Consider the following 16694-nt stretch of genomic DNA (forward strand, 5'->3'; position numbering starts at 1 on the left):
CAGCTCTCCTGGAGCCCCTTTAGGCCCTGGCAGGGGCTCTGAGCTCTCCCTGGAGCCTTCTCTTCCCCAGGCTGAATGGAATAGTTTTAATTGTAGAGCTTAAAGTGCAGAGTTTTGGATCCAGCTGACTTTGTGCAGCAGCAGTTTTAAATTTGGATGTGTGAAGGAGACCCACAGAACACACACTGAGGCTGCTGCAAAGCCTCTGAGTGAGAGCAGAGTGGGAGATGAAACACAGAAACTGGAAACAGCTCTGTAGAGTGAGGTGCCAGAGATGTCATCACACAGCCCAGGTTGTATTTTTGCAGAATTATTGATGCAAAACTCCAGCCTTGTGGGGAATTTGGATCTTGGAGTGTCACCAAGAGAAAATGAGAGAAAAGAGAGGGATACAGGGGTGGGAGTGGAGAGGGTTTGAGTGCAGATCCATGGGCTTTGTCTAATCCCACTGATTTCTAGACCAAATCCATGCTCAGTTCCCATATGTGCTTGGACTCTCAGTCGTATGGAGATGCTGTGGCTGATATTTGGCATCCACAACCCAAGTCTGTTTTGTCCTGATCTGGTGGGAATGCAGCTGGTTCTGGTGCAGGGATGGAGATCTGGGGGAGAGGGAAGCCTGGAAAACATTAATCCCAGACATCCCTCATGACAGTGAAAGGCCTCTTACCCACCCTGCTGATATTAGTCCATGTGTACATCCAGTTCCTTCCAAAATTCAATTATTACAACACTCATTTTATTGATGCTGAAGTCACTTAGTCAATTAAAGGAGACTGGGGGCTTTGCATTTCAATTCCTGTGCTGACACCGTGTGCTGGACCTGCCCTTTCAGACTATCTCGGTATAAATAATTTATATTAATTGCAAATTTTAATCAACAGCCATGTCAGAAGTTCAGACAGTAAATTTTGCAAAGTAGATGGATTCCCTCAGATTTCGAAGGTTGCTTTGGCAACCGTTAATTTTATTGTTAAGGGAGCCATTGCAGACATGCCAATCTTCCAATTAATAAAGATTTTGCATCAATTTGCTTCCCCTAAAATTTATTTCTCTTAGGCAATATCTCAAGATCTCTTTTCCTTGGAGAAAATGTGAGTTTTTACAGCTTTATTTTGGCTCTGCAGGAATTCATCTGAACCTGAGGTGGACACTGAGGTGGCAGCAGGACTGTGTTTTAATGAAAAACCTGACTGGTTTTGTTTGGGCTGGGGGTGCTTTTGCCATCCTATAAAGTAGCATAAAGTTATATAAATTATAAAATATGTGAATTAACCCATCTAAATTAATTATTCAGTTCTCTTGAACTTCTCCATCCGGACGTTTACGTGCTGACCCCTCCTGACCTCCCAGCACTCTTTAGACTTGCATGTTCTTTATTTTTCCCTGCCTGAAGCTGCAGTGGCTGCTGGATAACTACGAGACAGCAGAGGGTGTGAGCCTGCCCAGGAGCTCCCTGTACAACCATTACCTGCGGCACTGCCAGGAGCACAAGCTGGACCCCGTCAACGCCGCGTCCTTCGGCAAACTCATCCGCTCCGTCTTCATGGGGCTGAGGACACGGCGCCTGGGCACCAGGTTGGTGGGAACCTGCAGGGAAATAAACACAAAGGAACCCTCCTGCAGCATCTCTAGTGCACTCAGAACCTCCTGAGCATCTTTAGAAGGTTCAGGTGTTTCTCTTTTGAGATCTACAGAAACATTCAACCCTCATCCGGTGGGGAAATGTGTTTTATGTGAACCTGAACTGTTTCTCCTCCCAGGAGAATCCCGTTACCCCAGGGAATGGCTGGAGCTGTGTCAGGGCTTGGGATGGAGCTCAGGGAAAGGTTCTTCCCCCCAAGGGTGACCAGGCTCCCCAGGGAATGGTCCCAGCCCCAAGGCTGCCAGAGCTCCAGGAGCGTTTGGACAACGCTTTCGGGGTGGGATTGTTGGGATGTCTGTGCAGGCCCTCAGTGATCCTTGTGGTCTCTTCCAATCAGGGTATTCTGGGATTCTGTATTGTCTGACAAAGATGAGGTAACTCTTCCTCACAGTTTCCACTGCAGAGCCCAAAATTCTGGGTGGGTGAATCCGTTTCTCCCTTTGGGTCCAGTAAAGATCCCCCAGTTCAGACCCTTTGCCCACAGCTTTGTTGCAGACAAGGTGTAAAATTATAAATGGTTTATTTCTGAAATACCCAAAGCATCCGGCTGAATCTTGCAAGAAGGTTTTTTCTTCTAAACTGTCAAAGATCTGTAAGATGTTACAAGAAAAGTGTAACATGAGAAAATAAACTGTAAATACAGACATGTCCTTCAAGGGAGCATCCAAAGCTTCTGCACAGCCGAGTGTGAACTTTATCCCAGCTTATAATATTTTAAAAGTGGGTAATATATTGCCTGTAAAGCATTCATTATTTTGATTGTTGAAGATTTTATAATAAAATTCAAGCTTTTAAATGAGAACAAAACCAGATGTGCCCAGGGCATTCCACAGCTGGAAAGTGAAGGTAACAGTTGTGGGAAGAGCAGGGGAGCCTTGGATTCCTCTAGACTGGGTCAAATGCAAGAGCTCTCAAGTAATTTCTTTGGAGGAGAGATATTGTTTAATCCCATCAAGAATTAAAGAATAAACAAGTGAGCAAAAAACCTGCACTGAAAATTGCAAATGTGCAGGCAAGGAAGGGGACAGGGAACCTCAATTAGTATGGAAAGAGCTGACCCCAATTATTTTCTTACTCATTGTAATTTTAGGTTATAAAGGCAGCTGGTATTTAATTTGCAGGCACTTAAACCACTTAGGACAGGGCTGAACACAGGATGTGTGTAAAAGCCTTTGGACAAAGACCCAACAATTCAACTGGGCCTTTGAAAATAACAAATTGTCCCCAAAAAGAACCCAGAATGATAAATACTCCTCTCTTAAATTTCTCTAATTTTCCAATGGGAAGCACCCTTGGATTTAAGGTGCCTCCAGTCCCAGTTTTAGTGGCACAGCAAAGGAATTTGAAGCCTCCCTACTCTGTGCTCTGGAGATGCTGTTGGTGCTTCCCTGGCTTGGTCTCTTCTCCCTCTGAGGCCTCAGTTCACCCATTTATGGTGACAAATGGGCTGAAGCCAAGTTGGACACACTGTCACCACGTGTCCATGGCTGCAGAACTGTCCTCGCTCCCACTGGGACCAAAAAACTCCAGTTTGGTGGGAAAACTTGAGCTGACACATCTCTCTCCAATGTGGTGGAATCACATCCTCCTAAGGAGCACCACAGCAGCAAAGGAGAAAGAATTCCAGCCCCCTGTGCTTGGAGAAAGCTTTCAGTTTTTACAAAACCTACAAAAATGAGCAGCTCCAAGGACAAAACCACATCAAAGCTGTTGCTGCAGAAGTGCTGGCAGCAGAAAGACATTTTTCTGTTCATAGTGGGCCATTCAGTCAGGCTCGTTTTATCCAAGTCTAGATGAAGATGAACACTTGTTTTTATGGAAAAAACAAACCCCTAAACCCTAATCAAATTGCAAAGCATCCCCTGTGGTCTTTCAGTCCTTCTGTTTAATAACACTTTTTATCGTAGCACTTCCCTCCTCCCTTCCCCACTCACCATGGGTTGCCTGGGACAAACCTGGCCAGGTTTAAGTGTGGATGCCACTGCACTTGGCCACACATGGGTTGGAATTTTCTCAGGAATGATGGCATTTCATCAGTTCACCCCCTTAGCCACTCAAACAGGGCTTGGCTGTCGAGATTTTGGCACATCTTCACTGAAGACCAGGAGCTGAGTAGTTGTAAAAGCAAAGTCCTTTATTGCATCATTAAATCAGTCCCATGAAGGGAAAGTTATCAGTCTGTAGCACTTTGCAGAAGCCTTGTAACATCAAGTTTATAATTCCCAAGCAGAAGTAGCAACAGCAGCAGCAGCACATATTCTGTGTCCCCTAAACATCTTATCAGTAGCAGTCACAGCAATAGCAGCAACAGCAGCATCGGTGTTTTCATGACTCCTGTGTCTGTTCTAACATTCTCAGTGCATTTTATTCTATTTTTAGCCAATCAGGCTTAAACACAAATTTTGTTACAATAGTGTTGGGCCTATCCAGAGCTAAAATTGATGTGTGAAGGCAAATGTAAATTCTTACACAAATTCTATGTATATAATTCTGTCTGTTCCATCTAGGAATGTTTAGCAAGGTTACATTATTTTCATTATGACTAGAGTTTATCTGTCTTTGCAAAAAGCAAAGCTACTGAGTTTTAAACTAGATTTTAGGTCCCTTTCTTACTGACACAGGGTCTTATTTGTTTAAGGCACTTAAAAACCCTCTATTTATTTAAAACTAAACTTGCATTTCTACCTCACGTCTGTACAGATTTATGTATTTTAGTTTCTCTGAAGGTTCTAATTCAATTCTCACATTTCTGGGCACTCCTGGGCCTGTGTGGATTTGGCCCAGGGGGATTCAGACTCCAACACTTGGCAGCTGTGTGCATTGTCCAAGCAACCAGGGCCACGATGCCCCTTCCACTGACTGAGCTGGTATTTGCAGGGGAAATTCCAAATATCACTACTACGGGATCCGCCTGAAGCCGGAGTCGCCGCTGAACCGCCTGCAGGAGGACACCCAGTACATGGCCATGAGGCAGCAGCCCATCCACCAGAAGCAGAGGTAGGTGCCTCCAGGCCCTTCCCAAAATACTCAGCAGGTCTCTGAGATTTAGGAAAGTTCAAACTAGGTTGGTGAAGAACTAGAGCTGAGCTGTGGAAGGGTCCAAAACCTATCCCAGGTAATGCCCCATCCCTGGAAATATTCAAGGCCAAGTTGGATGAGACTTGGAGCGACCTGTTTTGGTGGCAGATGTCCCTGCTCACTGCAGGGGGTTGGATCAGGTGGCTTTTAAAGGTCTTTTCCAACCCAAACTCTTCTGGAATTCCATGGAATAGGATTTATCTGCCTATTCTCCTTGTCAGTGGCATGTTCCACCCTGTGAGCCACCTTTCCCAGCCTCCCTGTAGCCAGAATGGTTTGGGATCTCAGCTGTGGAGATGTTGGTGCCAAATCAATGTGACGGACCTGGGGGCTTGTGCTGTGTTTGGGTAGATTTTGGGTGTTTTGCTGTGCAAAAGTGCAAGTTAAATACTGCCATGCTTAGTCTTGTGCCTGAGTCATTTTAAAGATAAAAGCCAGTGTGGAAAGGGATTTGGAATTGTTTCCTGCAAGCATGGACACTTCTGGTTGTTGCTGAAGTGCAGAAGGAGCAGAATTTATTTCTTCAGCTCCCAGACAGAACATAAATGCAGAAGTCAATGCTTGAGACAGTCTGCTCTGGAACCCACTGCAGCTCTGCTTCTCTTTTTTGGTGTCACCAAACTTCTTAGTCCCCCTAATTCTGTCTTGGGGAAGCTTTTCAAAAGGAGCTTCTCATTTCCCCTCCATCTGAGTCCACACTATAAATGATCAGCCCCCAACATGTTTGCCTTGAGCGTGCCAAGCACTCCAGGAACTCCCAGATCTGTGTTGTAAATAACATGTAGGTATTTTCTCCTGTCTGTGTAGATCCTAATCCATCCTAATTCTGATGGAATTTAGGTACAGGGCAGCCCAGAAGATGGATGGGATGGCAGAGAGTGCATCCAACAGCAACCCCCACACCACGCCCGAGCAGTCAGTGGCTGCTCAGAGCCAGCACCACCAGCAGTTCATAGGTGAGGAGATGGTGATGAATTCTTCCACATCAGGGATTTGGGCTTTAAGAGGAAGGTTCTATCCAGCAAGTCCTGACTGTTGTGCATTTGGGTTTTTTCCTAATAAATCTACAGCTTTTTTTTTCTCCCAGATATCGATATAATTTTTTATATTTTATAGAGATTACTTTTGTTATTAATATATATTATTATATATTATAATATATAATGTAATAATTATATATATAGTTATAGTTATATATTTTTTTATATATAGTATGTGTGCTATAGGTTTTTGTAGTGTCACATTTGCTAAGTTTCTCTGCTGACTCCTGTCTCCCCAGGAAGGCTTTTTCCTTGAGCCCACGGGTCTGTTTGGTCCCTCATAGTACATTTTTAATCCATTTTTATCTAAATTCCATGGAAGAGTGGAGGTCCTGGCCAGAGAGGGGAAAGCAATGACTTGCAGTGGGGATCTGAGTGGAGATGATCCACATTGACCTTCTCCTTGTGGAACAGACCCTCTGGATTTGCTGGTCCTGGATCTCCATCACAAATCCCAGCTCCTGACACCTCTGCTGCCCAATTCTATTCCCCATTGTACTCCTTAAATACCAGAGAGACATTTTCCAGGCTTCAGGGACATTCTAATGGCTGGTAGATGAGGATAATGTTTTCTTGTTTCTTTTACTACAAACAGAAAGGAAACATTTTCTTTCCCCACTGAATCCACTGGGCTGTGGTTGTCTGTTTTTTCTCAGTATAACAGCACAAATCAGGGAAAGGACTAAATTATCTCATTTTTCATGTCTCATCCCAGCTGGAACATGAAAGAGCCTCCAGTGATAGCAGCACCTTGTGCTCACCTGTGCTCTGAGCTTCCCTCACCCTCACCATCTCTCCGAATTTCTTTTCCCAGATGTAACCCATGTCTTTCCCGAGTTCCCAGCCCCTGATCTTGGTAATGTCCTCCTACAAGAAGGTTTCACCTTGAATGACGTGAAAACTCTGCAGGTTCTCTACAGGAGACACTGCGAGGTGATTGTTTGCAATATTCTTTGGTGGTTATTTGTAGTTGATTTATTAACTGATGTGGGACATCATTCATATGATCAGCTCATATCCCATTCTTAGGAAAAACTGGAATTATAATTCCATTCTTGATTATAATCAGGAATGCTTCATTTGCCAGGAATTACAACTCAAATATTGATTTTTTTTCACTATGTGACCTGTTTTATCTTAAGTTGGTTACTAAACCAGTGCCAATTCCCTTGTTTTCCATGTAAATTATTTACTGTGAGTGGCAGCACTCGAGCTGAGTGCTGACCCCGTGCTGTTCCTTGCTGCCAGGCCACTTTGGATGTCGTGATGAACCTCCAGTTCCACTACATCGAGAAGCTGTGGCAATCCTTCTGGAGTCCCAAGGCACCCCCTAGTGATGGCCCCACTGCTCTGCCTTCCAGGTACTCCCCGGCCTTCCCTGCTCCATTTCTTGCAGGTAGATCTCTTTTTTAAGGTGCATCAAGTGGTTTTTAGGTTTTTTGAGTGCTTTGAAGAATTTGGGAGTCTTTTCTGCCCTGCAGAGCCGTAACAAAGAGTGATGGAAGTGTTTAATATTGTAATGCAAAGTTCAGAGCTCTGGGAAAGGCTGATTAGGGAACTGTGGGGTCACTGAGGTTGGAAAAGCTCTCCAAGATCATTGAGTTCATCCATCAACCAACCCAGCCCTGGTGGTCACCTCTCAACCACGTCCCCAGAGCCACATCCCCACATGTTTTGGACACTTCCAGGGATGGTGACTCCACCACTGCCCTGCACAGACTGTTCCAGTGCCTAATCACTCTTTCAGTAAAGAAATTTTCCCTCATATCCAACCTAAACTTGCCCTGGGGCAGTTTGAGGCTGTTTCCTCTCATCCTGAGGCTGGACATCCGTGTCCCTTGCACCTTCTGCAGCAAAGGATGGGATCCTGCTTTCCCAAGTGCTCAGGAGCAGAGGGTGATGATTCCCTGCCATGACTCAGTGCCATCCTCTGGCTCAGATTTCAGGGACTATCTGAGGTTTTAGATATATCCAGCCTGAGTCTCTGCCTTGCCTGACTGCCCAGACCTGTCAGTGCCTCGTGTTTTGAGGCACATCATTGCAAATGAAGCTGATTTAATCTCTTCACTCCTGCCTGGCTCGTTGCTGTGCCTCTTCCTCATCCTTTATGCATTGGGAGCTGCTGCCAGGGGAATGGAAATAAGTGAAAACAGATAAAATTGAAAAAGTGAAGGTTTCTTCTTAAAATTTCTATCACAAATCTGTCCACTTTTACTGATGCTGTAAAGAAAAAGGTTTTCTCTTCAGAAGAAAAATGGTAAAACATGGAGTAATAAACAAAAATACCTCAAAAATCTGTAGAATATGGCCCTGTACATGTTGCCCATGGGATATTTTCCTGCAAGGACTCACTGCAGCTGTGTTTGCTTGGTTTAAAATCTCACTTTCTTGAGGGAACAGCTCCCAGGCAGATTGCACACCCCAGGAGCTGTTTCTGGGTACACAGGGGAAACTGGAGGCAGCTTTTCTGCAGGGCTCTCCCACCTCTCCCACCTCTGCCAGTAACCCAGAGAAGTAAATAACACACTCCCTCCCCTTCTTGATATAGAAATATAAAAATAAACCCCAAATATTGGGGAAGTGGCTCACTGAAAATGTGAGAAGATGCAGAACATGGATGCACCTCACAGCAAGTTTCATGACCTGTTTCTCCATGTGGGATTTTCCAGGAGTGATGCCCATAGAGTTCAGCACTAAAATTCTGCAGCCTGAGACTCAAATTTCCCCTTTAGATCAGGCCCCAGGCTTGGCTTTAATGATTTCTATGCAATGCATGGGGAAAGACCCTTCTAAACTCCCAGTTCCTGACACAGTGTGTGGGTGAGCAGCTCTGCTGTGATGCTCTCGGTGTATTCAGGTTTCAGCTCTTTCTGCTCTCTGTGTAACAAATATCTCGTGCCTTTATACATGTACAAAGTGAAGATGGCAGCTGGATTGACCTCAGTCAGTTACAGACAACTGTTCTGTTCTCATCCAAACATTCAGTCTCCTTCCTTCTGAAAACATTCAGCATTTGGAGGTGTTAAATGCCTTGAAAACATCTCAGTATCAGCTAATCTACCCCTACTCCGGCTGTGAAGTTTTTGTCCCCTGTGCTGTTGAGAGCAGAGGAGAGAGGAGAGGGGTGGGCAGGTTTTGGGAGCAGCTGGGGCTGTAAGGAGGAACCAGCACAGCCTTTGCCGGCTGAAATGACTGTGCTGGAGCTCAGCTCCCACATGAGCAGGGGGTGTGAGAGGCAGTGAGGTTAAAAAGGGAAGAGGGGAAGGCACCAGGAGTGTGGATTTGAGAGAAATCTGCTCCGAGCTCTGGCCCCAAGGACAGGGAGGTGCTGGCTGACAAGACCTGTACAGGCAGTCAAATATTTCCCCTTGCAAGGCACACAAACATCTTTTTTCCACTGAAAATTTGAGTTAGAAATGCAGAGGAGGGGGAAAGCACTGAATGCAAACCTGCTGCTAACTCTGTCTCTTCCCTCCTCCTCCTGCTGCAGTGAAGAGGAACCCGAAGGGACCCTCCCAAAGGACAAACTGATCACCCTGTGCAAGTACGAGCCCATCCTCAAGTGGATGAGGAGCTGTGACCACATCCTGTACCAGGCCCTGGTGGAGATCCTCATCCCTGACGTGCTCAGGCCAGTGCCCAGTGAGTACCCCCAGCCCCTCCTGGGGCTGAGCCTCATCTCACTCTGGCCACCACTTGCCACAGAGATTCCCACTGTAAAAACCCACTTGGAGGTGTTTGTCTGAAATATTCCTCCTGCAGCATTGCTCTGGGGGGATGTTCTGCACCCCCTGGGAATTCCCCTCCCTTTTAAATTTGCTGTGTTACAGATCACATCTGATTTTGGCCAGGAGTCAGATAAAAACCAGTTTGGATGTGGGAGCTTTTTGGGATGTGGTTCCTTGGAGGTCTTTGTTTGCACAGGACCATCCTGTCCCTGACTGAACTCCTGGAAATTAGGGCTCAACTTTTTGGGAGATTAATGATGGAATATTGAGGATTTTCTCTCTGATTTGAATTCCCAAATGTCCCTCTGAGGGCTGTCACAAGCTGGGGCACAAGAGTGTCTCTGAAGAGCAAATTTCAATGCTTGGAAAATGCTCTGAAGGCCCATAATAAATAAGAAAAGAATTAAAGAAAATAAGAATAATAAAAAAACATAGAAATGTGTAGGTTGGAAAAGACCTCTAAGTCCAATTGTCATAAGGATAACAGGAAGAGTAAGAGTAAAAGTAAGAATAAGAGTAAGAGTAAGAATAAGAATTAGAGTAAGAATAAATGAAAAAAGAAAAAGAGAAAGAATAATAAGAAGAGTTTGAGTAATAACATCAAAAAATAATTTAAGTACATCAACCCAGCTGATTTCCTTGATGCTGAGTTGACATCCCAGCTAACCCGCCCACAGGCTGTGCCTTCCCAGCAGTCCTAACCTAGAAAGTGATACCCAAAAATGCTACAGAGGAGCCTTTCTGACTTGCAGCCTTCTTTGCAGGCACGCTGACACAGGCCATCCGGAACTTTGCCAAGAGTTTGGAAGGGTGGCTGATGAATGCCATGAGTGATTTCCCCCCACAGGTCGTGCAGACCAAGGTGAGCAGAGATGGGCCCAGTGTGTTTCTGCACTTGCAGTTTTCCACAGGGGTTGGAAGTTCCTGCTGGGGTTTGGCCACCTGGCTTGGTGCAATGATTGATTCTGAACCAAAATCAGCCGGGAGTGGGAGGACAGGGGGGCAATTCCTTTGTACCAGAGGCTGATGATGCTCTGTCCATGGAGCTGTTCCTGTGTCCTGAAATTGCAGAGAAAGCTTTGTGGGAGAAAATCATAGAATATCCTGAGCTGGAAAGGACCCACAGGGATCATCAGTGCAGCCCCTGTCCCTGCACAGACACCCCAACAATCCCACACTGTCCATCCCTGAGAGCGTTGTCCAAAGGCTCCTGCAGCTCTGGCAGCCTTGGGGCTGGGACTGTTAGCTCTGCCCTGGAATGAGGCTGTCCTCCTGGAAAGCACAACTGGCAACAACCCCTAACCCCTAACCCTAACCCTAACCCTGACTGGCATTGCCCCAAGGCTCCTGTTCTCCTAAAGCCAGGGATTCTTACTGCCTCTTCCCACCTTGCTGGGCTCTGCTGGAGGCAGAGTGTGAAAACCTGGTAGCTTAAAGAGAATAAATAATGGAATCAGAGAATTATTTAGGTTTGGATTCTTCCACTGCTTTATGATGAGTGCATGTTCTACCTGGTGGAGCATTGTGTGGCCCAGGCAGGCAGGGAGATGTGATGGGAGAGGTCAGAATCCTTTATTCCTTGCAAACCAACCAAAACTGAGCAGCACCCAAAGAGACTCCACTGATTCACAAACCACACTGTGCCCTCAACATGTTTTACAACCACCTGTGCCCAAGGATTGACTGACAGTTCCAAGTGCCTGGCACAAGGATTAGGTTGGAAATGACCTTTAAGATTATTTCAGTCCAACCACTGCTGTCGTTGTAGGACACGAAAGAAAGATGAAAGACTCCAAATATTTTAGAAAGCAAAGAGCATAGAAAAAAACTTTATTGTCTAATTCTGATTGCCTTTTATAAGGTGTTCTGATACAGACTTAACATAGTTGGTGAATAGGAGTGACACCTCTCTAATCCCATTGGTTAAACTAGAGAAACAGCAAAGCACCACCTGAAGAAAGATTGTTTTGAGAAAGGAGAGTTTTTTGTCAAGATTGTTTTGAGAAGCTTTCTTGAGACATTTTTCCTTGGGAAAAAGTTAGCAGCTGCCAGCAAGCTGAAATCTCTCAGACCCAGAAATGTCAGGCCCAGCACTACCCCAGGTTGCCCAGGCTGCCTCTAACCCTTGTCCCCAGCAGGTTTTTTGACCACTCACAGGGCTGGTGACTCCAGCAACGCCTGTGCTGGTGCATGCAGGGCTGTGCAGGGAGCAGAGCGTGCCCTGCAGCCCCTGTGCTGTGTTGCAGGTGGGGGTGGTGAGTGCCTTTGCCCAGACCCTGCGCAGGTACACGTCCCTGAACCACCTGGCGCAAGCGGCGCGCGCCGTGCTGCAGAACACGTCCCAGATCAACCAGATGCTCAGCGACCTCAACCGTGTGGACTTCGCCAACGTGCAGGTAACCCACGGGCTCCTCTCCCCCTCAGCTGCTCCAGGGGTGGGGCTCCACAGCCAGGTCACCTCTGCTGGTAACCAGGGCTCAGCTCCCAGTGCTGGAAGGCAGATGAATGAGCAAGGTGATGGGTTTGGTGGTGTTTTGTCAGGTAAATTTTCCACCTCGCTGTGAGCGGTGGGAATGGAGCTTCTGTAAGACTCACAGGTCATTAACACTAGAAAAGAGCTCCAAGACCATCCAGTCCAACCTTCAGCTAGACCCCACCATGCCCACTAAACCCTGTCTCCACACCCACTCGTTTTTTGAACACTTCCAGGGATGGTGACACCACCACTTCCCTGGGCACCCCATTCCAATGCTTTACCACTTTTGCAGTGAAGAATAAAGTGCAATCAACAGTTATGTAGTTCTAAAAATACTGTGGTCCACACAGATCAGAGGGGCCATCATTCAGAGCTGGTTTGCAGCCCTTGCTTGCCAGAAATTAATTCCTGGATTGGGATGCAACACCATGCGGGGCTGGCATGAGTAACTGTGAGCCCTTCCTTGTTGGAACCCTGGGCACTGAGAATTTTAGGCTTTCTGTGCTGGCAGGCACTGACCCTCAGGAAAACACTGCATTTGACCTGAGGCCTTGAAAAAGGCTTCCAAAATTGAATGATAGCACTGGGATTATGGGTGTGTAGCTTAAATAGAAGTGTGTAATAGCACATGGTGGAAAACTTAGAGTTAAAGGTTTTATAGTAATATATATATATAAAGCAAGATGGAGGATTTAGGGCCTAGGCCAAGTCCTTCTTTTTCACCTTCTTCTTCATGGCTCTGGGTGGTGTTTTGTAATTGGATAGAAAAGTCCACATTGCAGGCCACGGGTGGTTGGTAATTGGGTTAAGAGTAAAAATAATTTAGGTGTCATTTCATAATTGGACAGTTTGTTCTTAAAAGACCTTGTAGAGAGATAGAGCTAGAACCATTTTTCACTTTGTTAGTCAGAACTCACAACTTGTGAGACTGTAACATAAATAAGAATTAATAAACATCTGAGTCCAAACACAAACTGCATTTCCCAAGCATTTAATCCTGGCTCTGACAGAAGAAAAAAAAGATAAAAAAGCTGTACTTCCTCCTGAGCAGGAGCAGGGCATGAGTAACTGTGAGCCTTTCCTCCTGTGCAGGAGCAGGCCTCGTGGGTGTGCCAGTGTGAGGAGGGCATGGTGCAGAAGCTGGAGCAGGATTTCAAGCTGACTCTGCAGCAGCAGAGCTCTCTGGACCAGTGGGCCAGCTGGCTGGACAACGTTGTCACTCAAGTGCTGAAGCATCACGAGGGCAGCCCCAGCTTCCCCAAGGCAGCCAGGCAGTTCCTGCTGAAGTGGTCCTTCTACAGGTACATTTTCTTTCTCATTTTGGGGGACTTTCTGCATCAGAGGCAGGTAAAGAGCTCCTTGAAAAGCCAAGGCCAAGTTCTTTACTCCCATGAAACTCCGGCTACCTGTGGTTCTGGTGTCCTTTCAGGACCAATTTCTGCAAGTGTTTTGATACTTTTGGGTCAGAGGCAGAGACAGTGTTGGGTCCCACACCTCCGGGGTCCAGAATTCCCATCAGCCACAGCACAGGTGTAACCTGACCCCAGATTTGTGACTGTGTCTGTCCCCAGCTCCATGGTGATCCGTGACCTCACCCTGCGCAGCGCCGCCAGCTTCGGCTCCTTCCACCTGATCCGCCTGCTCTACGACGAGTACATGTTCTACCTGGTGGAGCACCGTGTGGCCCAGGCAACAGGGGAGACCCCCATTGCTGTCATGGGCGAGGTGAGGATCCTTTATCCCCTACAAACCAACCCAAAATCAGCAGCTCCTCTCAAGAGACGCTGCTGGTTCACAAACCGTGCTGTGCCCTCAGCTTGTTTTACAACAAAAATTGTTTAGTGAGTTGTTTTGAGTCCCTGGCACAAGGATAGAGCTCCTGGAGCAGCTTCCCTGAGCTGGAGGGGTTTGGGGTGGTTGAGCATCATTTGGGTTTTGGAGGCCTGGAGGAGGGAGGGAAAGGATCTCTCCACTTCTCTGCACCACCTGTGACTGCCAGCCCTGACTTTGGGACTCCTGACAGGGCAAAGTCCATCTAAACAAAGCAAACATGGTCCAAAAATTGCTTTCAGCAACTGAACTTATCCAGACCTCTACAAGTTCCAGCATTATATGCACAGTCAAGCACTTTCACCGTTTTTGAGGTGGAGAAGAGGATGATGAGGTTGTTTGTGCTGTTTGTGAGGGTTTGGGGTGGTTTTTTTGTTCACCAATCAGACAGTAAGTCTGGTGCCTGGCTTGCAGGCAGGTCCAGTCCTGCCTAGCCGGAGCCATATCCAGTTTTTCCTTCTGAAATACAGAGTTAAAAGCCCCAGATGAACCTGTGACAGCAATGTTGAAACTACTCTGAGTTTAAAACTGAGCCCATGTGTTCAAAATTGAGCTCATTTGCTCCTTGAAGCTTCCACAGAGCTCACGTAGGGAACCAGCAAACCAAAGCCTCTTGGTTCTGCCTTCCCTCCTCCTCCCACATGCTCCAACTGCAGTGCTGAGTTCCCACTGTTCCCTGCAAAACCTCTGCCTTTATTGATATTAAAGGAACATGAAAGGCAGAGTCTGGCTCCCAGCAAAACCCAGCTGTGGGAGGCTCTCATCCCTCAGGCTTTTCCTTCATTAAACCCTTGCAATATTCCTGTTCTCCAGGAGGAGGCTGATTCTTCCCAGCAAAGGAGGAGGAATGGTGTCCTTCCATTCCCACTGAACTTTGCAATTCCCACTCTCCTCAGCTCCTGCTGCTGTCCATGACCTTTCAGCATTTGCTGTTACAGCAATTTGGTGTCTCAGACACTGTGGAGACAATGTGGAGAAGGACACCACATCTCCAGAACCAAGGAGTTCTCTGGTTCCACCTGGCACCACGGCCTGGCTGGCCAAACTCTCTCTGACATCACAGCAAAGGCTTTGCAGAGAGTCCAGGAGAGGGGAAATGCCTGAGAGCTGGAAAGGGCTGGAGAAAAGACATCACTTTTCACTTGGGAGATGGAAAAAATTTCTCCCTCTATTCCAGAGCTGAATCCTGCCCTGGATTGTTGTGTGTGGTGTTTGCCCAGAGGTTTAAATGGCAACAAAAGGCTTTTCCCCAAAAACCTGTGGTTGGTTTTGATTTCTGCTCTCCACCACCAGCACTGATGCTCAGGGTCTCTGCAGGGTGGTTGGGATTGTTTGGTGGTGCCATGGAGCAGGTCTGGCACCGTGACCTCCCGCAGCCCCCTGACCCTGTGCCTCCTTTATCTTTCAGTTTGGTGACCTCACATCCCTGTCCCCGACACTGCTGGACAAAGGTACCTCCCCTCCCTGCCGGGGGCTCTGCAGGCTCGGGGTGGGATCCCCGCGGGCGGGGGAACCTCAGGAGCTCTGCTGGGACGGAGCTCCCGGTGTCTCTGTCCCCTGCTCTGACCCCTGTCCTTTGCAGACGACATCAGCGAGCTGAGCACCGAGGTGGACGCGGAGCGGGCGCTGGGGGAGCCGCTGGTGAAACGGGAGCGCAGCGAGCCCGGGCACTCCCTGCAGGACATCTGACCCCATCACCCCTTCTCCCGGCCGCACGGAGCCGTCCGGAGCCCGGCTGGGTGTGCCGAGCTGGGCCTCCCCGGATCTGCGTTATTATAGTGCCTCTTAGTTTCTCTTTATGTTTACTTGTGTTTGAGGATGGGCTGAGCCGGGGCAGGCGCTGGCACGGGGCTGGTGTGTCCCTCCAGAGCGGAGGGAGAAGCTCCAGAGGCTGCTCCCAGGGGATGGAAGCCTCTGTGGTCAGCAGCAGGTGGGATGTGCCTGGCTGGGGGATCCTGTCCTCGCTCTCCAGCCCCAGCGAGGCGCACAAACGAGGCTTTCCCTGGCGGGGAAGGTGCTCTGGGTTCCTTCCCTGCATCTCAGACTTCACTGTGATACAAACTTGAACCAATCAGTGCCCAAGAAGAAGGAAAAATACCCGGCCCTGCTCCTCCAGCCTTTCCAGACAAGCTGTCCTGGCTGTGGCTTTGCCAAATCTCTCATATGGGGAGCACAGGACAGTTGGTGCCTCTTGTCCCCGCCCGGGGAGAGGCTCCTGCTGCACATCCCAGCGGACACAGCCGTGCTCTGAGACATTGGGATGAGCATTCCCACTGCTTCCATGTCTCCCCAGCTTGGCACTTCACCCCAAAGCTCCTGGGACACGACTCAAGATACCAAAGGACTCCGAGGCAGTGGCAGCTGGAGGCAGAGCGTGGTCATTGTCCCCACGCCACGATGCCTGGGGGCAATCCCATGGCAATCCCATGGCAATCCTATGGCCAATCCCATGGCAATCGTATGGCCATTCCCATGGCCAATCCCATGGCAATCCCATGGCCAATCCCATGGCAATCCTATGGCCAATCCCATGGCAATCGTATGGCCATTCCCATGGCCAATCCCATGGCAATCCCATGGCAATCCCATGGCCAATCCCATGGCAATCCCATGGCAATCCCATGGCCAATCCCATGGCAATCTCATGGCCAATCCTATGGCAGTCCCATGGCAGTCCCCATCCTCCACTCTGCCCAGGCAGACAGGAACTGGTCCCACACCCTGGGGTTTGTGAAATTCCCACTCCATGTCCTGCTCTGTTGAAGGAGGGTCTGGAGCAGGGTGAGGGTGTGTGACTGCAGTGCCTTAGGGTGGACCTTGTTCCCATTTCCCCTGCTCTGGGGGGGCCAGCACAGCTCAGACTGGCCCAGCACAGTTCAGGCTGGCCGAGAAGCCCA

General features: G+C 48.0%; 1 protein-coding gene across 4 annotated transcripts in view; it reads left to right on the plus strand.

The window, feature by feature from the left end:
* Positions 1-16284, plus strand: part of RFX2 (regulatory factor X2) — a 64300-nt gene extending 48016 nt beyond the window's left edge. For all 4 annotated transcript variants that reach the window (XM_083879959.1, XM_083879958.1, XM_083879957.1 and 1 more), the window contains 12 exons: positions 1397-1578; positions 4523-4642; positions 5564-5679; positions 6578-6696; positions 7012-7124; positions 9254-9405; positions 10256-10353; positions 11738-11887; positions 13060-13268; positions 13539-13692; positions 15206-15248; positions 15380-16284. In XM_083879959.1, the coding sequence (XP_083736085.1) occupies positions 1397-1578; positions 4523-4642; positions 5564-5679; positions 6578-6696; positions 7012-7124; positions 9254-9405; positions 10256-10353; positions 11738-11887; positions 13060-13268; positions 13539-13692; positions 15206-15248; positions 15380-15486 (1563 nt within the window). In that variant the 3' untranslated portion in view covers positions 15487-16284. The remainder of the gene's footprint in view (positions 1-1396; positions 1579-4522; positions 4643-5563; positions 5680-6577; positions 6697-7011; positions 7125-9253; positions 9406-10255; positions 10354-11737; positions 11888-13059; positions 13269-13538; positions 13693-15205; positions 15249-15379) is intronic.
* The last annotated feature ends 410 nt before the right edge of the window (positions 16285-16694 follow it).

This window comes from Zosterops lateralis (assembly GCF_965231275.1).
Source record: "Zosterops lateralis genome assembly, chromosome: 29".
NCBI classification, from domain to species: domain Eukaryota; kingdom Metazoa; phylum Chordata; class Aves; order Passeriformes; family Zosteropidae; genus Zosterops; species Zosterops lateralis.